The sequence below is a fragment of the Alternaria alternata genome (genome assembly GCF_001642055.1).
Source record: "Alternaria alternata strain SRC1lrK2f unplaced genomic scaffold CC77scaffold_9, whole genome shotgun sequence".
Taxonomy (NCBI): Eukaryota; Fungi; Ascomycota; class Dothideomycetes; order Pleosporales; family Pleosporaceae; genus Alternaria; species Alternaria alternata.
In genome coordinates, this window is record NW_017306198.1 from 741,024 (window position 1) to 762,481 (window position 21,458).

A 21,458-nucleotide genomic window follows, 5' to 3' on the forward strand; every position below is an offset into this window, starting at 1 on the left:
GTTGGTCCTGCAACGTTGCGGCTGCCCTCGCTGCGAATTAGCCTACCCTTGTGCTCTTCTTGATATCGACATGTCAACCGCCCCGTAATTACAGATGCCTTCGCAAGTTTCGGATCATCAGCTAGGCGACGCGCTGCTCCAGTCAGCCGCACACGGAGCGTTTCCCCAGGATGAACATGTCGCGTCTGCAACCGTACCTTCCAGCGCACTTCCCAAGCTGCTCGAGGTGGTCGCCAAGGCACGAGAAGACACAAAGGTGCGTGAAGCTACCATGTAGCTTTGGCGGCGCTGACTGTGTTGCCAGAACGAAGTACGCAAACTCTCAACAGAAGCCGCGCCGGACGTCGATGGCTGGATAGCACAGGCACGCAAGCTGCAGGACGACATCAAACGCTCGCAAGAAACGGCCAAGGATATCGTAAAACAAGCCGAAGCTGGCAAAGAAAACACCGCTCGCGTCCAGGATGCTGCAAGCAAGGTCAGCCTGTTGCATACCGAGATTGCATATAATGAGAGCTTGGCACAAGCGGTGGAGCAGCTGAGAGATATCTCGACTCTGCTGGACTCCGCCCAGAATGCTGCTGTACATGGCCATGTCATACACGCTATACAAATATTGGAGGACGCAGATGGCGCCTTTCAAAGACTGGGGCCTTTCACCACCACGAGAGTAGTGGGTGTGTTGAAGAACAAGGAAGAGCTGCTGAAGAAAGCTATCGTGGAAACCGTGACAGAGTCATGGAACGGGCTGATTTCGGTTGACAATACCAGCCACAGAATCGCACTGCATCAGTCCATCGAACGCGAGGCCAAGGTCGATATCAATACAACCATCGAAGCGCTTACAAAACTGGGGCTTCTTGATAGCTTCGTCACCCGCCTAAGCCGTGATCTTGACAGAGTCATAATCTTCCCCCGCCTTGCCATGGGTACCGACCGCGTCGTGTCCGCATTTGAAATCCAAGAGGACGTCATCCAACGTGCTGGTCCGGTCAACGATGGTAGGATAAAAGCTACCTTAGAGGATATCCACTTGCTCGTCGAGTTTCTGAGCACGCGCCTACCGCCTAGCATTGCTGTTCCACTATCATCCAAAGTTATTCCGATCGTCGCTTCTCGTCTGATCTCGAACCTGCTTTTGCCTGCCGTGCCATTATCCACAGAAGGAATCCCGCACTTTCAAGAGTCGCTCTCTTATGTCTTGGGCTTGGTCGAGTATCTTGATGAGCTAGGCTGGTCTGGCCAGAATCGTCTAGCCGAATGGGTGGATAAGTCTGCCGAGATATGGCTTGCTAAACAGAAAGAGCATGCGATTTCCCGAGTGCAGGCCATGTTCCCAAAGACTGTGCGAGAGAAGAAAACGGTTGAAAGGGTCGAGACGCAAGTCATCTCAAAAGGCGATGCATTGCATGCCGGAGATGAACAGGAAGACGACTGGGCTGCTGACTGGGACGAGGAAGGAGAAGTCACAGAAGAGAAAAAACAGACTGTCGAAGATGAAGAAGAAGATATGAGCGCTTGGGGTGAGGATGATGATGTGGTCGATGATGAGTTGAAAGAGCAGGAGACCAAGGAAAAGCCAGCTGATGCAGAGGATGCAGATGATTGGGGTGCAGATTGGGACGATGAGACTGACACCAAACCTGCTGCATCGCCAAAGCCTGCAAGAACCATACCAGAGCAACCGAAAACAAACGGAAAACCTGCATCTCAAAAACAGCCCGCGAATCAGGAGGTCACACTTCGAGAAACATACACAGTAACGGCGATTCCGGATGCTATCATGGAAATCATCTTGCAGGTCATTGCAGAGGTAGACACACTGAATTCCCCCGAGCTCGTCAAGTCCGCAATCGCACCCGCAAGCGGAGGCCTATACGCCATTCCTAGCCTCCTCCTTGCAATGTACCGAGCTACTGCTGTGATGCATTACTCTAAAGACGTCGCAAGTAACATGCTCATCTACAACGATTGTCAGCGGCTGTCAGATCGTTTGCGACTTTTTCTTCAAGACCAGGCTGAGAAAGATCAAACATCAGCATTACCACAGCATTTGCAACCATCTAAACGTCTCAAGCCGATGCTCGAGTCTGATATCAAGTCAGTTGACGGATTTGGAAAGCGTGCGTATGGACGCGAGATGGAGTCACAAAGACAAATCATCAGGGATCATCTTGAAGACGCGCAGGGCTTTCAAGGATGTACTAACGTTCCCTTTGCTACGGTCTGTGATGATGCTATCGCCACGACTATCGACCGCATAGGTGATGTGAAGCGACAATGGCAGAATGTCCTCTCTCACAGCGCCCTACTCCAATCACTTGGCTCACTGGTATCAGCTGCCCTTACCAAATTTGTCACCGACGTCGAGGACATGTCAGATATCGCAGAAGACGAGTCAAGAAAACTGCACGGATACTGCGTGTCACTTGCTACCCTGTCCCAGCATTTCCAAACAGAAGATGGTAATGGAGAGACGAGAGATATGGCCGGTATTTACACGCCCAATTGGTTTAAGTTCCAATACCTGAGCGAGATATTGGACAGCAGCCTTGCAGATATCAAATACTTCTGGACAGATGGTGAGCTGAAGTTGGAGATGGAGGCTGACGAGGTTGTGGGCCTGATCGAGGCGCTGTTCGCGCCTAGCGATCATCGGAGGAGAGCTATTGCTGAGATTAGGAGGACTAGTATGACTTGATGAAATGATATACCCTTGAAGGGAGCACAGCTATGCTCTCGTGAGCGAGTTCATATTGTTCTAGATATGAGATGACCCAAGTCTGCAACAAGTGTTCTGCATAAAACTCAAACAACGTATGACCTTGTAAGTAACTACAATTAAACTTGAGTAAATTCGGTAATTGCAACTGTGAAGTCGTACGTGAGCGGAGGTCTACGAACGCCGACTGGCTGATTCTCGCCGCGCTAACCGCATTCGAAAAAAAGTTCGAGATCCCAAAATTTCCAAAGCTTCACAACTTCAACACCAACCAACATATATCTCCGAACCCGCCGACGCCATGGATATCGACGCAACAGAAACCAAGGTGCAGATTCGCCTTACGACACGCGATGCTAGCCTACAGATTTCGGAGGAGCCGAACATCCTGTTAGTTCAGACATGTAAGTAGAACTATCGCAAGCCTACTCGCTTGTCGCGGCTTTGTGTTATCCGCTGCGATACAGTCGCGCACACATTGTGAGCCGTCGCGACTATATCAGCGTATTTCTATCGTCGCATTACCTTCGCCGCTTCTTTGATACTGTAGCTAACGCAAATGCGCCTCTAGCCCTTACACGACACAAGCTTTCAACACTTGTGAACGAACTTTTACATCGCGATGACGACAGTCGCATACCGTTCGACATCTTGATCAATGGCGAATTTCTCCGGACCACAATCGACGAGTTTCTCACGAAGAATGGTATCAATGCCGAATCGACGCTGGACGTTGAATACACGAGGGCTTTGGTCCCACCACTGAACGTCACAAGCTTTGAGCATGACGATTGGGTTTCTGCTGTGGATGTTCTATCGGGGGTACAAAGTGGGCAAGAGAGAATATTGAGCGCGAGTTACGACGGGCTAGTAAGAGTGTGGAACACTTCAGGCGATGTTTTGGCGACTTCCGAGGCTCCCAACAACGGTGGTCGCATCACAAGCCTAAAGACGGCCAAGTGGCTGTCGGAGAAGAAGATGGTGGCTGCAGGTTTGGACAACACGGTCCGTGTCTACAAGTACGATGATGACGCGCGAACCATTACAACGGCTCTCGAGTTGTTCAATCATCGATGGGGTGTAGAAGACGTCGCGGTTCATGGCCCGTCTAGCCGAATCCTTTCTGCTTCTTCGGATACCACTATTTCGCTCTTCTCGAGCAATGCAAAAGAGAACCCAGTCGCACCGCCAAACTTCCTGCCGAGCTCAAATGCTGCCTCCAACAAGCGACAAAAGCTCTCAAAGCCCGATCGCACGGTTCCCGCTCGTGGCGCTCTCGCTACGTTTAGCGGTCACAATTCACCGGTATCGAGCGTCATATTCAAGCCGGATGATGCTACAGTCGCATACTCGGCATCTCACGACCATACGCTCAAGACATGGGATCTGCCTACCCAGTCGTGCGTTGACACTCGAACGACTGGTCACTCGCTTCTTTCCCTCTGCGCGATTCCCTCCCGAAATCTACTTGCAACTGGTACCTCGGCACGACACATCACGTTGATCGACCCCCGCGCGTCAGCTACCCAGATCAGTGTCATGACGCTCCGAGGCCACAAGAACGGTGTTGTTTCCCTGGACACGGATCCTTCTTCTGAATACAATCTGGCTTCTGCTTCGCACGACGGCACAGTTCAAATTTGGGACCTCAGGAATGTTAGTACAGGCGGACAGGTTGGAGAGGGAATGACTGGTGAAAGCGTGTACACTATTTACAGGCAAGGACGCGATGCTGCAAAGAGTCATGGTGAAGGTGCCAAGGTCTTCAGCGTACGGTGGGATCGTGCTGTGGGCATTGTGTCGGGTGGTGAGGATAAGCGGGTGCAGATCAACCGCGCTCTTGGCTCATAAGGGTTGGAAGTCCTCGCCGGTGGAAGTGCCGTTACAAGGGTGTTCAGGCGCATATCGTAGATACCATTCTGGCCAGGGAAAAGTGTAGCTCCAATTCTTAAGCGCGTTGCCCTTTGTCAACTCTGATTTGACTCTAGTGATACTTCTGCAGTCGAGACGAGTCGCACTGACTTCCATGCTCTTGTGCAAAACACTGTTTTTCCCATGTGTATAGAAATCATCAGACGGGTATCACATAGCAGCCTCCGTCGTCCAGCCGCATTCATGCCTCTCCCTACATGCCTCTCTGCTGATGCCCTGCGTGTGTAGCAGTGCCCATGGCCTCGTAGTCCTACACTCTGTGCTCAGCCTAGGCTTATCGTGGTAGACTGTTATTGCGCTCGCAAGCTCCAGCCTGAAAACTCAATTTCCACCACGCTCAACCGTCCAACCAAAAATCTCATGCACAACGTTCCAAGCTCATACCAGGTGTCCCGGCAACAGGAAGTTCGCGACCCCCTCCTTGACCGCATACTCATGCTCACATGCTCCACATACTAGCTTGCCCTCTTGTATACATGTCTCGAGTAATATCCTGTGTAGATCCTTCGCTGTCTGGCTAGGCTCCTCTTCTACTTGTTCAGTTGCTGTTGCCGGTGTCGTATCCGTGGTATCTAACGCAGAGGCAGAGGTAGAAGAAGGCTCGACAAGGTCGGCGGGTGTGGGTGCTGTTGGTGGAAGTTCAGGGAGACCGAGCTATAGTGTATATACATTAGCCTCTGTTTTGCAAGCCTTGCGGTCGTCGTTCTTTTAATTGTAGAACTTGAGGGTTTCGCATACCTCACTGCATATCCCCCTCAACTCATTCCACATCAACCTCGGCAAGATGTTTTTGAGAAAGGCTAGGTTGACGTCTGCTTCTACAATTTCGAGTTCGGCGTCGCGCGGGTGTAGGGGGAAGGATGCGGGGTTTGTTTTGCAGGTTTTTATGGCGCAGGTGAGGAAGTTCAAGGTGAGGAGCTTCATGTTGTGGCTTTCGATTATGGGTACCGGACTGTTTGAGAGTCGTATCGCTCTGAGCGTTTCGTGTACTGTCCTGGAGTGGAACTGGTTGGCGGGCAAGTTTTGGCCAGCGAGCTTTGCGACAAACAATTTTTGGCGCGAATTCGAAGGTCGGGTTATTGGTGGGGTAAACACGCTAATGCAGGGCTTAAGTTTATGCTTAAGTTCCCATCTGGATCGTCGTGTCGCTTTCCTATTGCTTCCATCGAACTTTTTTTATTGTTGTCATTCGTCTGTACTAAAGACACACAAGATTGTATTCGGTTTGCGTGACAGCGATGGCAGTCTTTTTACCCATATTCTCTTCCTAGGACGGCATTCTCTATCCACGATACGACACCAATACCTAGCCTACCACTTCCCCACATCCTCCAACACCAAGTCTGTCGCCCTCTCACTCAACAAAAATGTACTAACCGCCGGGAATGCCCCGGGACATCTGGGAAACGCACTGGCGTCTACAACACGCAATCCCTGAACTCCTCTAACTCTCAACCTCGTATCTAGTACAGCCAAAGGATCAGAGTCTGGCCCAACCTTATTGGTGCTTGTAGGGTGGTGACTGAAAGCCTGGTCTTGTATCCAGTCTTTGTCAATTTGCGTGTCTCGACAATAGCCTGTGTCGAGAATGTCTTCAGGTGGGCAAGGGGGAGAAACAGAGGTTACAGGACCAACTGGTGCTTCGGTAGAAGCAAAGGCTCTACGCGCAAAAGCAACTGTGTCGAGCATGGCATTGAGATCTGTTTCCGCACCCTCGGCAAAATAGTTCAGATTCACTTCTGGTGTATCGATTGCGTTTGCTGACTGGATCTGTACGTAGCCGGCGGTATTCTGGGGGTGGATTTTGACTGTTGACCAGGAGAACGTGGAGGGAGGATAGGATGTACGGTTGAGAAATTCCGTGGGCATGAAACCGGCGAAAGCCCTGCCTATGCCGGCGAACATAAGCATATCTCTTTCGCCTTCGACTGCGTGGGGCGTCTTGATGAGGAAGGCGTTTGAGTTTGAGTCACCTCGCGAGTAGGGCCCTTCCCCCTTGTACCAGAGATCAAGACATGCTAAACATATGCGTCTGAAATCAGCATTTATCTCATGCGCAGTCCGTGTAGAGACACTTACGATCGCCTGGAGCACCGTATGTACATTGTGGAGCATCGGGATCAGGCGCTGCCGCCAAGCTGACCTGAGCGTTTCCGTAGACGGGTATCTCGTAATTGTCCTGGAGATTGCGTCCCACTCCTGGTAAGTCAGAGACTACGGGAATGTCGTATTTATCGAGGAGGGCTTTGGGCCCGATGCCAGAGAGTTGCAGAATCTGTGGGGAGTTGAAGGTACCGCCAGACACAATGACCTCTTTTCGAGCGAAAGCTTGATGTAGAGTGCCTGTGCTGGAAGCGTTGCGGCGCGGATCGGCCTTGTATACCGACTTGCCTTGAAGATATTCGACTCCAACTGCTCGCGGCTTCGTGTCATTACCACTGCAGCTATCGAACAGCACCTTCGTGGTCAAAGACTCGAGTTGGAGATGCAGCGTCGCATTCGTCAGATTACGCGTTTCCAGAACACGATCGCGTGGACTGAAGCGCCTCCAGTTCGGTGTAACGTGATAAGGCAGTGACCATAAACCCTCTGACTGGTCACGCATTAGATCCAGGTAGTTACCGTCGCTAGTGAGATAGTCCAAAACCTTTTCTGGATCCTTTCCCACCAACCTCAAGCATGCTTCGAAGACCTTGAAGCGAAGTGTTGAAGCTGCATGAGTGGCACGATCGGCAATATTGGTCTGCAGCCAGCCTGTGAAGCCGTGGCCGGGAGTGTCTTTGTCAAGGTAGTTGTTGTGCTCAATCTTCTCAAAATATTCGCGCATCAGTTTGGCGCTATAGGGATATTAGCACCGTCTGCAATGATTGGGATTCTCAACAACTCACCTCCAGATACCATCTTCAACTCCTTTGTCAAAAAAATCCCAGTCGCTATCACTCGGCAGGAATGTCGCGGCGGCATTGATTATTGCGCTTCCACCCAGCGTAGCCTAGACTCGGTAACTCAAGTCAGTGTATCTATCCTGCACGGGTTTCTCACGACATTACTTACACCCCTTGGGTAGAAAATACCCAACCTCTCAGCATTTACGTGTCCTTCAGCACTGGGATCTTTCCCAACCCAATCTATCAACGACGTCAGCAATGAGTTCGTATGCGCTCTACACTCAAGACCAAACTCACATTCCCCATTCTCCAATCTCCAAACCAACAAATTATACCTTTTCAGCCTCTCTTCATCATCACCGTGCTTCACAAAAAAGTGCCAAGCTACATTCGCATTCGAGAAGTCATTCAAAGCAAGTACCTGAGTACGAATGTCGGACGAAGCATCAGATCCCGCTTCAATCAGCAGAACAGAGTAGCTAGCGCGAGCTAGATTTGAAGCGATAGTGCCGCCGCCCGGGCCACTGCCCGTGACGATGTAATCGTATGTGTTTGAGGAATTGGAGATAGATTGTGGTGAAACACAAGAAGCGTGGTGAAGAGGAGAGGTTGAAGTTAGAGTGGGAAGCAGACCGAGCAGTGGAATTGCAGGGATTTTCATGATGGAGAACACATCAACTTCGACGATACGTTTTGGAGGCGTCTAGGCACAGAGACCAATATTTGTAGTCTTTCAGACATTCGAAAGATCTCAACCCCTCCTCCTCTTTTCCCTTCCTTGGTGAGGTGCAAAGCATCTAGCGTCTTGGTTTTGTGAAGTTCGGCCCATACCTTTTACCCGGCATGAACGACTTTCCGAAACCGTCTTAGAAACAGGTCGAAAGTAGGGAGGCTAATTCCAATTGGCTACGAGGCTACAGGGCGTATGCAGGTCCTCAATCTGCCCCCGCACCCGAGTAGTGACGGTATCATGGCGCCAGGCGGCGTTTTTGACGTTCGGGGCATGGTTTGGCGAGGTGGATGTGGATCTCAAAACTGTGTTTGGACAATATTTGGTAAACACTTGATTGGTACATTGCAAGCTCGCTGTTGTGGACGGAGAGAATGCCATTCGGGATTGAAGCTGCTGGCCGTGAAGCAAGGCGTTGTCTGACTAACATCTTGTCAATCTACCACATGCAGGCTCCAGTGGTTTAAGGTTTCGATAAGCGGTCTGGCTAATGTCCTTGGAACAATTCTTCCTGGTTCGTTGTCAACAAATTACTGTCGTGTCAGCAGCGACTATCTCCTCTTTCAAGTTATAGATCGTATAGTCTGACTGAAAGACACGGGATTGAAATCTGCCGATGCAGAGATGCGAACAAACAAGACTCGGCCCATAAAAGCTACAGTTCATAGATCCTAGGGTTAATGGACTGATATAAATCTTGTTCGCATTATTTATCGTGTCGCTCCATCGCCGGTGGAATTGATCTCAAAGAGAACAAAGCTGCCATGCCGTCTCCAACTCAACAATATCGCCCCATATGCCTTCGGTTCATCCTACTAGAAGCTCTTCAACAGCTCCTGAAGCTGCGCATAGGTGTCGTCTGGGTTCTTGACCTTATGTCCGATAGTCCGCTCATCGCTGTAGATCTCCCAGTCATTTCCGCCCTCGTAAGCCTTGTCACCAAAGAAGTGGATCTTGTCGTAGACAACACCAGAGAGACCCTTCTCTGCCTCAATGTGACGTAGGCAGTAGGTCTTGTCCCAGCCAGTAGGGAAGACGTCGAAGGAAATCTGACCACCAATGGAGTATGTAAGGCCGTAGTCAGGGAACGCTTCCTTGAGCTTCGCAACCATGGTTTCCCTGACCTTATGTTGGAGATCGTACTTTTGGTATTCGTTGCGCTCTTCAGTGGATGCGTTACGGCCGATAGGAGAGACGTTGATCATGCCGTTGCGGAACTCGATAAAGGTACCGCGCTTGATGGGGATGTCGAGGTCAGCGATGTAGTGGAGGATCCTACAAACCTACATCAGCAATACTCTGCAGCATTTTCAAGTCACATACCACTTGGCAAGAGCCTTGTATCTGTCTTCACCAATCCATGAGATGAAGCTCTGGCTAGCCAGAACCTCGCCCATACGGATGGCCGTGAGACCGTTCTCGGCGAAGCAAAAGTCGAACAGCGAGGTGACATCCACGGGTCCTCCAAGTTGTTCTTGCTGTTTGACGAGGTTGGAACCGCCAACGAAGCCGATGGCGCACTTGTGACGGAGTTCTGAGAGCAATTGCAGCATCTGGGGGGTGACGAGCTGGCGCGGCTTTGTGAGTGTGTCGTCGACATCGAAGAGAAGAACAGTGTTCTTGACCGGACGCTGGTCAAGCGGAGGGTAGACAGCAGCTGCGGCGGCCATGGTGCAGATGTTGTTTTGTGGTCGTAAAGTGAGCTACGATGGGGCGGATGTGCAAACGAAAGACAGTCAATTGGAGTAACCCGAGAACAGCAGTTGTTCGCAGGTACAGCAGGAGAGTATATGTTTTGGAGGGGTTCCTGCAGGGATGGCTGATCCTCACCGCAGTTTCGCGTTGGCACGCGCGTGGGGTTGAGCTAGCGGTGCCTGGTCCCTGACTTAGTTTGGTACCTGAACGCGTACGACTCCATGGCAATATTGACACGTCTTCACTAAATCTCAGGATTTGCGTTACATTAGCATGCTGTTCTATCTGTATCGACACTGTGTCCACTTGGACGCTGTTAAGTCATGAACGTGCAATGCTGAGCCGCCTTGTGTTGACAGAAGCGGAATGGCTTCCGCTCAAGCGCGTGTCAGAATCTCTACATGCAAGTGGACACTACATGAATACGAAGAGAACACATAGTGCTGAACAAGCCATACATGCCTTATGGACATGCATGTCCTCTTCATGTTGAACGAATTCTAAGAATAGGTATTCCATTGCATAGCTCATGTTACTCATTCCAGCGCATCGACTTCCTCTGCTAGCGCCCTCCATCGTCCCTTTCGCACCCCGGAAGGCATCACCATCAATACGTCTCTAAGGGACTCTTTCTCGTATTCGAGTCGCTCCAACGTAATTGCCTGCAAGATATAGCTTGCGACCGTATTACTTGAGAGCGGCGGATCTCGCAAAATTTGGGTCATCCTATCAATCGAAAGCTTCTGGTAATACCACATATGATAAGCGCGAAGGTGCGTCACGGTTGCACGTATACGCGAGGGTGCTGTCGAGGAAGGCGATGGGATGGTAAGTTGAAGATGCTCTTGTGCCCATGTTGTCGCCAAGTTGTATTCGGGTGTTCGTGATGGCTCGTCCAGGAGACCAATGTCCGGTTGTGGTGCTGGGATAGGCCCGTTAGGTTCGTGAAGGTCAGGGGAAGTATGCTCCAATGCTAGGCCGTTCGCATCTTCTGTCAACCTTCCACTGTCGTCTAGAGTCATACGTCTGAGTGCATCTTCAAGTTCTGGGTCTGCAAATTCGTCATCATCAGCTTTTTGCCTCTGAAAGGAAACACCCTTGTCTTGACCCTCTAGCTGCACACCAACATCTTCTTTAGACAGTGCAGAGGGTAGTGTTTCTGTGTCTTCCTCTTGTGATGTCTCAGGCAGTTTAGGGTATCCAAAATTAGTATGGTCGAGCCGGGAGAGGTTCACTCGACCAACCCGCTTTTCAGGAGAAATTATGCTTTCAGCTCCCATTCTCTCCGTCTTTTCTAGATCACTGCTTCGGGTGGATTGGGACACGTGGGTCTTGTCCGCGCCACCTGCAGAGACAATTGTCGATGTTGCATACAGTGATTCTTCGAGTTGATGGCTGTCAGCAAATTCCTCTGTCGCTGTCTCGTAACCTTCGGTGTCTCCTTCGTCTTCTTGTTGGTCTTCAGCCACGTCAACTGCGGACTTTACAGTTGTGTCTGCTACGTCCTTGGACTTCTTGATTCTCTTGCGGGATTCCTTGGGCCTTGGTGAAGGCTTGTTATCAAAATCGCAAAGAGCTACTGGAGGAGGGGCCGGCTTCATCCGTGTCCTTTTCCATTCGAGCATATGATACAGGCGAAATCCAGCATACGCGTCAGCAGCTGCGTAGTGTATCTGCTGCACATCTAAAGGAAGACTCCAGTCACTTTCCCGAACGCTAGGTGTTGTTTCGGAGTCGTCGGCTAACTGCTCGCCTTTATACAAGGGCAGCTGCAGATGCTGCAGCACTTGGGAAGCGAGGTTCACAACCCTCTTTGAGACTTTGCTAGGCTCTACCCCGTACCACTCAACTAGGTTATGCAAGCGGCTCAGCTCGAAAACCCCCTGAGGCTGAACATTGAGGTACTTCTCTAGGCGCTTGAAGTCGCCCTTGATAGACACACCTACTTTGTAGATGTCTGGTGATTCGAGGACAGCCTTCAGACTGGGAGGCATTAGTTGCTCCGCTTTGCTTCCGGAGAAAAGCGACACATGAAAGAGTGCGATTCGATCTTCGCAAGCCAGCTGAATCAATGAAGCATTCTGCTTGATCGAATATGGATTTCCACGAGGCTTCCATTCAATGTCGAAGCCAACTACCTTCTCTTGTAAAAAATACTTAGCCACCCTTTCAGCAACATCGAAAGACTTGCAGTAATGGGTGGAGAGAGATTCGCCATCAGGTCCTTGATAGAGTTTGGCACTCCAATAACTGTCCCGTGTGTTGGGAGCGGCAAGCATAGCAGCACGCAACCTTTCCTCTGGGATCTGATATGTGAGAGAAACGTGTTCATCTGCATTATCTTCTTCGTCGTCCTTGGATTCGGTCTCGGTCTCGGGCTGAGATGAAACACCGCTAGAATCGTCGCTCTCTGAAGTGCCCTCTACAGCAACTTCCTCGGTGTGTCCGGTAGCATCGTTTGCTTCGTTTCGAGTGTTCGGAGAGGACTCGTCAGTGCGAATCGTCGCAGCTGATTCATCTATACGTGAAGACACAGTCTCGGCGGCTTCATGGATAGAGTCCGACTTAGACGCTTCGGCCGCCGCTGTCGTCGCAAAACGTAGTCCATGAGCTGGATTCCATAGTCCCACCCGCTGGAATCGGTCAGCGCCTGGTGCTGGGGGAGTCTCAGCAGGTCGTACGTGTAGCGTAGCCGATGCTTGACTTTTGCAACGAGGGTCTTCGGCCATGGGTACTGCCTCTTTGGAAATAGGCTGGCTCACTGAAGGTTGTGGCCCCGCAGCAGGGGTTTGATGGAGTCTTCTAGGAAAGTTGTCGCGTCTGGTGGCAGGCCGTCCTCGCTTCCAGCAGCAGGTCGAGGCGGGTGGAGTAGCAGATGTTGAGCATAGTGAAGTGGTGTGCATTGCCCTGCACTCTCCAATACGCAACGTATGCGTGGCGAATGTATGGCGCTTCACAGAGGGTAGGGTGTTGGTGGATGTCTCATGGCAAGCACGCCGCGGGGCATCTGACGCGCTCAGCAGAGAGGCGCGTCGACGGAAGAGCATAACACTCCATGGTAGTGCTCCCACTAGGCGCCGACAGAAGAGGATAGTCGCCACGGATGCGAGTTGATCGTGTGTGGACAAGATGTTTGCTGCCTGTTGCTTCGCAAGCACTGGTTGGCTAGCGTGTCGCCTGTGAAAGATGGTCTTGAACGCCAAGATATCGAAACCAATCACCACCTTGGTCTTACCTGCACCTCAAACACGACCTCTATATTCAACGTCCGATACTCAGCTCACGAAAAAAACACGCCACCATGTCGCTCGAGAACCTCCTTCCGCTAGGTAGGCCTTGATCGCAAGCGAGTATCGGTTATCGACTAACCTCTGTAGAACTCATCGACAAATGTGTAGGTTCGCAGATTTGGGTCATTATGAACGGAGGGAAAGAATTCACCGGGAAGCTGGTTGGATTCGATGACTACGTCAGTAAGTGAGGTTGAGTGAGACAACGTGGACGGAACTACTCTAACAAGAACAGACATGGTCTTGGAGAACGTGACGGAGATGTGCGTAGCTTCCAAGGTTCTTTCATGTTCGACACGGACAAGTGCGACTGACACGACGGCAGTGACCCGGCAGAGGGAAATGTGCAGCTGCCCAAAATTCTATTGAACGGCAACAACATCTGCATGGTATGGGACGCCCTGTCTAGTTTGTGCGCCAGTACTGACATTTCCAGATGGTGCCCGGAGGAGATGGGCAGACAGTTCTGGAGGACGAGTAGGGCCGATGCGAGCCAACAAATGCAGCATCGTATGATTTCAAACCACATTGCGACGACGACACGGCCAGCAGTGCGGTTGGTGCGCCTAGCCCGGCATTGTCTGCTGCCGAGGTTGGACAGGTCACGAGGCAACGTCGATGAAAAGGCTGACGAGCCGTCGGACGCGATGCTCACGCTGGGGTAGATTCAAGGCGGTTGTAATGACGCCCAAGGGTCCAGTATGCCATCACCATGGAGCTTCAGATGAGACATAGCGCAATGTATTCATGGATATGCGGCCGTCTGTCATACTCACGTGCGTGCTCTAGCCAAGGACGGCGTTGCTTCAAGAGGAAATGAGCAACGCAACGTTCCGCTCCGCTGGTGATGTCGAGTTGGGCGGAAGTGGGCGTGCCCAGATGTCCTTTCCCGCCCCTTGCAGCGCGTTGATCAGCCACGGCCAGGTCAGGGTCAGGGTCAGGGCGACAGGTGACGGGTGCAGTGAGTGTAATCAAGCAGAGGAGACGACGTGCAACAGCGTGAACTACAAGGCGTCGTCGCGTGTTGACGCATGGGAATGTTAATCGCCGATGCAGCCCGTTTTAGGGCTTTTCGGGGGTTTGTTGTTCGTTCGCACACGACGCCGCCATCTGCGTCGCATCGCAGATCGAATGTCTGGTGTTCGCTTAGTTGGAGGAAAAAGGCCATGGATGACGAAACACAGATGCGTTTGTGTCAGCTCAACGTCACTTTCTCCATGGACATGCTAGCCAGGGCTGGTGGACGAGGGGCTATGAAATTGCAATTACGGAGCACCGTCAGCGCAGGCAGCATGCATGGCAGACTGGGACGTCGCCGGCTCGTGTGAACCGGCCCTACTGTAGGTACCGGCGTTTCGTCGATCGTGCCTTTGTCTGAGATGTTCTGTAGACTTGACAGCATCACCCGCCGCCCGCACGCCCTCGCAGCCTATCAGTCGGCGTCACATCCAGGAAGAGATTCCGCATCAGTCTGCTCCCCGTGCGGATGAGGTGGCTGGAGCGTTCCCTCGCACCCTTGATCGTCCCCTGTTCGCGCTCGCTGGCCGTCCATTGCGTCGATCGCCCTGCTCTGATCTCGAGAGCCCTGGGCCGGGCCCTTAGGAGGTATTGCTGCACAGTCACACATTATTATTTTCCTGCTTCCTTTGCTCCCGTCTTTACCACCACCGCCTCCTCCAACATCATCGTCACGACTCCCGCTGCCGCCTTCACGCCCACTCGCTCTGACTCGTCTCCTGCGCCAATTGCAACGCCCGCCATGATTGCGCCGAATCCTACCCACTACTAGTCCAGTCCCTTCTCCCTGGGTCTGCACCTGCACCGCCCTCACCCGGAACTGCCTACTCTCACCGCAACCCAGGCCTCGTGCGACTCTGCTCAGCGCGCAGCACCGCTTGGGACGCGCCAAATGAGCTCCGGCCGCTTGCTGACTCTCGACGGCCGTTGTCCTGGTCGCGCCTCCACTAGGCTGCGTCCGCTGTCTTTACTGCTACAATAGCCGAGACTCTCCCTGCCCCTACCACAGCATAATCACAGAATTCTGCTGATCGGTCCGGGACCCACCTACCCCAAACCCAACGTTAGGCGCCACCACTTATGGATGCATCTTAGTCGTTGACTACTCCTTCAACTTGCTCTTCTCTGCGCCCAGCGCCCTGCAACACTTTGACCCTTACGCGGATTTTCGTTACGAGTCGATCCGCCACACTCGTCGTGCCGCACCAATCACGTCGCCTGGGCCACGACGCGACCATTTCCTATTTTATCCCTGTACACTAGTCTCGCCATACTCGAGTCCTATCGATCACGCTCGATCCCAACCCATTGCCACTAGTGCTCTAATAATTCCAGACATATCGAACCCTCGACGACCAGCCCATTTCGAGAGTTGGTCGCTACACCACACCACCCCAGCGGTCGCGCTCACGCCCTCCTACATGAGCGACCTGAGAGAACGTCTCGCGCGATTGGGACTGTCCCAATACCACGAAGTGTTCACGGCCGAAGGCTTCGACACATGGGAGACTGTGCTCGACATAACAGAATCCGACTTGTGCGTGCATACCCCACCCGTACCTGGAGACATCTGTGCTCACTCTTGTATAGAAGTTCCCTAAACGTCAAGCTTGGACATCGTAGAGTAGGTCACTTTCCTTTGCCTGAAGCCTTACCAATAACTAAGTTCCTGTAGAAACTTCAACGGGCCATCGCCGAATCGCGCGGACAGTCTTCTGATCGGCCCTTACCCATCAGTCTTGCACGAGCTGGAAGCACTGCCGGCTCATACCGCAGTGACGACTCAGGGCCAGAGGCCAAAGCCAAGCAGCCAGACTCTACCAACACTGCGCCCGGTGGCACAGGCGCAAAGCGAAAGTACCGGCGACACCCAAAGGTAGCTCATATGTCAACTTCTGCCATGTCCTGCAACCTTGCTAACTTGGCATAGCCTGACGAACATGCCCCCGAACGCCCACCATCGGCTTACGTCATCTTCTCAAACCGTGAGTTTTGCCTTGGTGCACTGTGAAGTCAACTAACTCGTAGCAGAGGTGCGAGAGTCACTGAAGGGACAAGATCTTTCCTTCACCGAGATTGCCAAGGTAGTCGGTGAGAAATGGCAGGTCTTGCCCGCCGAGGAACGCGAAGGCTGCGAACGACAAGCCAATGGTGCAAAAGAGAAGTACTATGCGGAACTGGCCGAGTACAAGAAGACGCCAAACTACGAGGCTTACCAGAAGTACCTTGAAGACTTTAAGGCGAAGCACTCGGTGCCTACTAAAGGTCTGTTTACAATTTCCATTTAACTCTCCCGCAAGGTATTGACACGTGCAGAAGGCAAACGTTCGAAACTGGAGTCCGAAACCAGTACTTCAACACGAGTAGGCAGCTACGAACAGAACGACCAAGCCACAAATCGAGCATTAAGTACTATCCAGTCAGATGCCCAAACAACACCGCAGCAGAAATCGGATCCCATCCCGCTCATTGGCTCTTCACGACTTCCAGCTGGTCCAGTTTATTCCTCAACCTCAACGTCGCCGGCCAACCGCCCCCTTTCTGGCTTTACCTCTCCGCGCTCAGGCGAACAGTTCTCCCCCACTTCTGCCTCTCCACGGACCACTGGCATGCAAAGAGATGGTGCTTTTGATTCATCAGTACCCAACCCCATTCGGGATCCAAGGATTCCTTTTGATGCCAACCCATATCATCAACCTTCTGCGTACAATCTGGATCTCCACCAGAAAATCGCATCCACACCACCGCCTTCATATCCTCACTCAGCTCACTACCAGGCGCCCATCGACCTGCTTTCTCGTAGGACTCCGCGGGAATCCGCGCGTCTTCCCCCTCTCAGCCACGAAGACACGACACTATCATCCGAGAGTGGTCATAGCACGCAAGGATCCACAGGGTATCCTATGACAGTTTACCCCGGGCAGACATTACCTGCAGACCCGAGCAAAACGATGCGCATGCTTCCCCAACCGGTGCCTAGCATGGGACCACTAGCTTCTCCATTGGACCGGCCGATGCCACCGATACCTTCGTCCCACCTCTCACATAATTCCCACGATTATCGAAATCAGGGATCACTCGCCGTCCTTGTAAGAGCAGGAGAAATAGCATCAAGAGCAGCGGATGACGACGTGATGGAAACCGAAGGTTCGCCTTGATTTTTTGAATTTACATCAATGTTACAGTACACGATATGGTAGGAGCATTCCACATGGCTCGTTCCAGTGGACAGCATGTGCTACATGCGAGCAGCTGTATCGCTGCACAACCTCAGTAAAGCCACGTTTGGCATGCGTGTATCGCACATCAGCCCAGTAAGCATACGCGGAGACGCTTTACGTTTTCATATGTTATTTGCCATTTCGAGATGATACCCCAAACGCAATCAGTCGACCTTTCGATTACCAAGTGATTATACCGAGGACGGATCCCTGCCTGACAGAATGAGGGGTTGGAGTTGGATGATGGGCCCTTCTAGATGCGCAAAGCCTGCGCCGTTTGAATGGATGTTGTTTGCATGCAGGAGACCTGCCATTTCGGAGTAGAGGTATGGGAAGCCTAGTTCCCGTGGGATATTCCGTGAGAATATACGGAACTGCTGCATGGCGAGCATGTGGGCAGTTGCAGGAGCACGCGGAGTTTGTACATAGGAAATCTAGATCTTTTCGCTTGAACAACACTATGTGCTTGACTATTTCTCTCGTACAAATGGGGGCTGGAAAGTTGGCAACGGCGATGGTCTGGACCCTTCCACCAGCTTCGTTGTATAGTGTGGCAGGCAGTCAGCCTCGTTTGAATCGACATGACCACAAATCGTACGAGGCGATCTCGATGCTTGCCCAAGGCGGGTTCAATGGCGCCTAACGGAGAGCATGCATCCGAGAAGTAACTAACTTGCCACTGTAGTAAAAGTCATGCTAGCAGCTAGGGCGGACTTATTTCATTCGGCCGTCCCGAGCAACATCGAGCTTATGCGCTTGGCATAGCGTGCTGAGTGGATTTTGAGAGATTTATCCATGTCCGTCAACATCGAAGATTTGGCATGCTGATCCAGCACCACATGGCAGGGATTCAATCGATAACCAGCATCACGTGGCAGATGCTTCCACGCCGCACGACAATGTCTATCGTCGGCATTGTATACCGAGCCCGTGCTTGCCGATCGACGGCACGTTCAAAGAATAGAGCGAACGGGTCCACCCATACCTGAAAGCTCCCAACATGGCAAGCAATGACGCTCCAATTTGCAATTACAACAAAATGGCAATAGCCTTTGTCAATTCTAATCCGCGGCGCACTCGGATTTTGGATAGACCATAAGGGCCCTTGTCTGCCTACCGCGGACAGTGGCTTATATGGCCCGCGGGCCCGTTCACAGTCCACGCAAAGAGAGGGTGATTACCGCAAGACTTCATTATGACAAAAACAGCTGATTTCGTATTGTCGCTTGATTCTAGCATCGGCATGCAGCTTATGGTAGTAGATTTGGCACTTCGGCATGTCGTTTCGGATGGGCAAAGGCAAGGATATATGCATTATGCAGGTGCTGTGGAGTACCCAAGTCGCAGCTCACTGCCAATGAGAGTTGGTCGAGACCACAGTTGAGCCAGACGTCCGGTACAAGAATCCTGCCATTACCGGGTGGGGACGGCGAGCGAGGGTCCTGCAGACATTGGCTGTGAGCTCCGAGGAGCAATTGTGTTATCAGTTTGACGCCCGCGGAACGTAAGTACTGACAGCAGGACGATCTCGGGATTAGACGACCGGCTTTTCTGACTCGGCATTCAAAAGTGAATATCGGCCCGCATTTGCGTGTTCTCTCTATGACCCAATGGTGATGGAGTCGATAGATCAGAAGGGCACCTACTGATCTGTTGCTTAATTCTGCACGCACACCCTGTACTTAAGTATGCTAGGCACCTGTGGCAGTCTCACATATATTTTTGGGCCTTCCAAATTCATGGACCAATTCCGCTTTAACACATGTTGAGTGAGTCTTGTGACACTACCTGTTTGTTATTCAATACGCTTCCAAAGAATTATTAGCGAACGGAATTGCATTACCTAAGTCGCATACTTTGCCATTTTCATTACAAGGGGTATCTGCAATCTTCGGTGGATGAAGAGCGTAGTCCTGGGATAAAGAATAGTATTTATGTCATGTCGCTAGAGCACAGCAAAGAGTAGAGCTTATGTCGCGCTTGCTAGGTAGCTTGCCTGCCAGCTAAGTGTTGTACCTAGTATCTCCATGCCAAAGACTTGTAAATCTCAGAACGCGAAACCCAACAAGCGCTATCGTTGCAGGTTGCCTACAAGACAGTATTTGTGTTCCATCTAGGTAGCATGTAGTTCAAACCGAACACTGGCTGCTTTCCAGCTAGCACATCGTAGCGTCACACAAACAGACACGAGCCAATCAAGGGCACTTGTACTTGTCGATCTTCCGTTTCAGTGTTACAACTTCGTCCTCTATCGTCGCGTTTTCCATCAGGTCTCTGCTTGGCATCTACCAATCGCCTCTACAATACATACAACACTTCCTCTATATACAGCCTGTGCAGTTCCAGTCCGTTCTAGATCATCGCGGCACATGCGCAGGTGGTGTATTACCTATTAGTCACCACGCTCGCATTACACACTATTCGCGCCTGCCGCCACATACAGTCCTTGTGCGAACTTGTGGCTCACCTAGTTATGTACGTAAGAAAATGCCTCAAGTGGGATGGGTTGCAGCTGATCTATATGCTGGTAGCCGCAACGATTACCCGCTGTACTAGACGATTCTTTGCATCTCAGCGGTCTAGACCTTCAACGCACTTGTCCTGTCACCTGTCAAGCGACTGCAGCGGATCTACGTTAACGGCCTGTTGTATTCTGCTGCATATTTCCAGGACCTCCGCTCCGCTAGAAGCATGGCACAACCTGTCGATGCAAGGAATCCTGTCCAGCCCGAGACACTACGATCCCAGCACAATGTCGGGCAAGATGCTGATGCTAATTCCATGCCGGGTGACACTACGGCCATCACCACAGCGACGCCAAAACGTCAATATCTCAACCTGAATCCTCTGAAGAAGCTCGATTTGCCCCATCATCAGGCATACAACAACGCTGCCTCAGATCATAATGTAAGCTTAGTGCACTTTCTCGATAGCCTCTTTGGCGAAGTACGAAGAATTCAATTCGATGAAGGTTTTGAGAACCGCGGGACCTGGAGCCCCGACAGTGGAAATGTAATGATGCCTCCATTGAACGCTACGGAGAGCAACGATGAGATTCCTGTCCCAGTCTCGGTCGAGAAGCGCATCAAAGACTTGAACCAAGCCAAATGGGCAGTCAGGACTTCTACTCATAGCAATACCCATGTCAAGTTTTCCGAGTTGGGCGACCTGCTGGCAAAAGACCACAGTCGCAATGAAGCTACCTATACGCCGAGCGTTTTCGACGCCATTGAACTTTTGAAGTGGGACCACGAAGAACTATTAAAAGCTGTACAGCGCTCAGGTCACCATGAGGAAATTCACAGTGTAGAAATGTTTAGTAAGTCTCTCATCTAGAGAGTCATGCGTCTGTCCAGACTGTTGCTGAAGTATCTTAGTATCTCAAATGTTCCATATGATGCCCAAGGTCGCTGGTCTTAGCTTACTACAAGACCGTGTATTCCATGTGTTGGTCGTCACAGCAAACACATACCAGAAGGAGGCTCCTTCTGAGCTCTGCAAATCATTCACCGTTCAGCTTCCGATTGATTATGCATCGTTCGGCGATGTCAAGATCGTACAAGAGACGAGTCGAATGAAGATGCGAGGTTCTTCCCAATGCTACCATTTCCCTTCCAGCGCGGAGTCTGGGTCAACACCTGATGCAAACCAGAAGCAGCGGCAGGGGAAGAAGCTGACAGAGGGTACCTACGTCTCATTGGAAAGGCTCATTGGAGCAGACTCTGCGAACAACGACCGTCATCGTTGGGATATGGTAGGCCTCGTGTTTCAGACGCTAGTGGATGTATGTTGACGTGACGCAGATGACGTTGAGTACGGCGGGAGGCATGACACGTAAGGCTCCGAAAGGTGTCCAGCAAAAAGAAACACTGGAAGCGATTGCGATGGACGTGGAGTATGTCCTTGCGCATATCGCAGATCAAAGACGGAGAAGTAGGATTTGAACGTAAAGGCGGCTGTTTT

The 21,458-nt window shown here is 51.6% G+C and overlaps 8 protein-coding genes across 8 annotated transcripts; 4 read left to right on the plus strand and 4 right to left on the minus strand.

The window, feature by feature from the left end:
- Window positions 1–7: 7 nt before the first annotated feature.
- CC77DRAFT_1094412 (hypothetical protein) lies at window positions 8–4,688 on the plus strand. Its single transcript, XM_018529739.1, has 3 exons — window positions 8–256; window positions 305–2,690; window positions 3,294–4,688. Exons 1-3 carry the CDS (start codon window positions 95–97, stop codon window positions 4,571–4,573), a joined length of 3,828 nt encoding a protein of 1,275 aa, XP_018386659.1. The 5' UTR covers window positions 8–94; the 3' UTR covers window positions 4,574–4,688.
- A 344-nt stretch (window positions 4,689–5,032) lies between these two features.
- CC77DRAFT_934356 (Trm112p-domain-containing protein) lies at window positions 5,033–5,578 on the minus strand (the record flags this gene model as incomplete). The annotated part of the gene is made up of 2 exons (XM_018534377.1): window positions 5,033–5,308; window positions 5,393–5,578. 2 exons carry the CDS (start codon window positions 5,576–5,578, stop codon window positions 5,033–5,035), a joined length of 462 nt encoding a protein of 153 aa, XP_018386660.1.
- A 231-nt stretch (window positions 5,579–5,809) lies between these two features.
- Window positions 5,810–8,203, minus strand: CC77DRAFT_988177 (alcohol oxidase; the record flags this gene model as incomplete). Its single annotated transcript, XM_018536267.1, has 5 exons — window positions 5,810–6,672; window positions 6,734–7,491; window positions 7,543–7,646; window positions 7,709–7,782; window positions 7,840–8,203. The coding sequence occupies 5 exons, from the start codon at window positions 8,201–8,203 to the stop codon at window positions 5,966–5,968; spliced, it is 2,007 nt and encodes a 668-aa protein (XP_018386661.1). The 3' UTR covers window positions 5,810–5,965.
- An 884-nt stretch (window positions 8,204–9,087) lies between these two features.
- Window positions 9,088–9,942, minus strand: CC77DRAFT_934083 (eukaryotic phosphomannomutase; the record flags this gene model as incomplete). The annotated part of the gene is made up of 2 exons (XM_018534362.1): window positions 9,088–9,547; window positions 9,596–9,942. 2 exons carry the CDS (start codon window positions 9,940–9,942, stop codon window positions 9,088–9,090), a joined length of 807 nt encoding a protein of 268 aa, XP_018386662.1.
- A 337-nt stretch (window positions 9,943–10,279) lies between these two features.
- On the minus strand, window positions 10,280–13,424 carry CC77DRAFT_1020027 (hypothetical protein). Its single transcript, XM_018524964.1, has one exon. The coding sequence runs from the start codon at window positions 13,012–13,014 to the stop codon at window positions 10,504–10,506; it is 2,511 nt and encodes an 836-aa protein (XP_018386663.1). The 5' UTR covers window positions 13,015–13,424; the 3' UTR covers window positions 10,280–10,503.
- Window positions 13,269–13,738, plus strand: CC77DRAFT_1060931 (LSM-domain-containing protein; the record flags this gene model as incomplete). The annotated part of the gene is made up of 5 exons (XM_018528372.1): window positions 13,269–13,296; window positions 13,345–13,440; window positions 13,493–13,520; window positions 13,583–13,646; window positions 13,694–13,738. 5 exons carry the CDS (start codon window positions 13,269–13,271, stop codon window positions 13,736–13,738), a joined length of 261 nt encoding a protein of 86 aa, XP_018386664.1.
- A 1,633-nt stretch (window positions 13,739–15,371) lies between these two features.
- On the plus strand, window positions 15,372–17,628 carry CC77DRAFT_861804 (hypothetical protein). Its single transcript, XM_018533461.1, has 6 exons — window positions 15,372–15,811; window positions 15,865–15,898; window positions 15,950–16,150; window positions 16,205–16,259; window positions 16,306–16,539; window positions 16,591–17,628. Exons 1-6 carry the CDS (start codon window positions 15,696–15,698, stop codon window positions 17,430–17,432), a joined length of 1,482 nt encoding a protein of 493 aa, XP_018386665.1. The 5' UTR covers window positions 15,372–15,695; the 3' UTR covers window positions 17,433–17,628.
- Window positions 17,629–19,968: 2,340 nt separating this feature from the next.
- Window positions 19,969–21,439, plus strand: CC77DRAFT_1008420 (hypothetical protein; the record flags this gene model as incomplete). Its single annotated transcript, XM_018523532.1, has 4 exons — window positions 19,969–19,974; window positions 20,166–20,814; window positions 20,873–21,249; window positions 21,299–21,439. 4 exons carry the CDS (start codon window positions 19,969–19,971, stop codon window positions 21,437–21,439), a joined length of 1,173 nt encoding a protein of 390 aa, XP_018386666.1.
- Between the last annotated feature and the right edge of the window lie 19 nt (window positions 21,440–21,458).

Bases quoted from the DNA above. Each gene is read 5' to 3' on its own strand.
- CC77DRAFT_1094412 (XM_018529739.1), top strand. From the start codon at position 95: ATGCCTTCGCAAGTTTCGGATCATCAGCTAGGCGACGCGCTGCTCCAG. The intron at 257-304 runs GTGCGTGAAGCT...CTGTGTTGCCAG, and splicing joins AGGCACGAGAAGACACAAAG to AACGAAGTACGCAAACTCTC. The intron at 2,691-3,293 runs GTATGACTTGAT...ATGCGCCTCTAG, and splicing joins TGCTGAGATTAGGAGGACTA to CCCTTACACGACACAAGCTT.
- CC77DRAFT_1020027 (XM_018524964.1), bottom strand. From the start codon at position 13,014: ATGCTCTTCCGTCGACGCGCCTCTCTGCTGAGCGCGTCAGATGCCCCG.
- CC77DRAFT_861804 (XM_018533461.1), top strand. From the start codon at position 15,696: ATGAGCGACCTGAGAGAACGTCTCGCGCGATTGGGACTGTCCCAATAC. The intron at 16,151-16,204 runs GTAGCTCATATG...AACTTGGCATAG, and splicing joins AGTACCGGCGACACCCAAAG to CCTGACGAACATGCCCCCGA. The intron at 16,540-16,590 runs GTCTGTTTACAA...TGACACGTGCAG, and splicing joins GCACTCGGTGCCTACTAAAG to AAGGCAAACGTTCGAAACTG.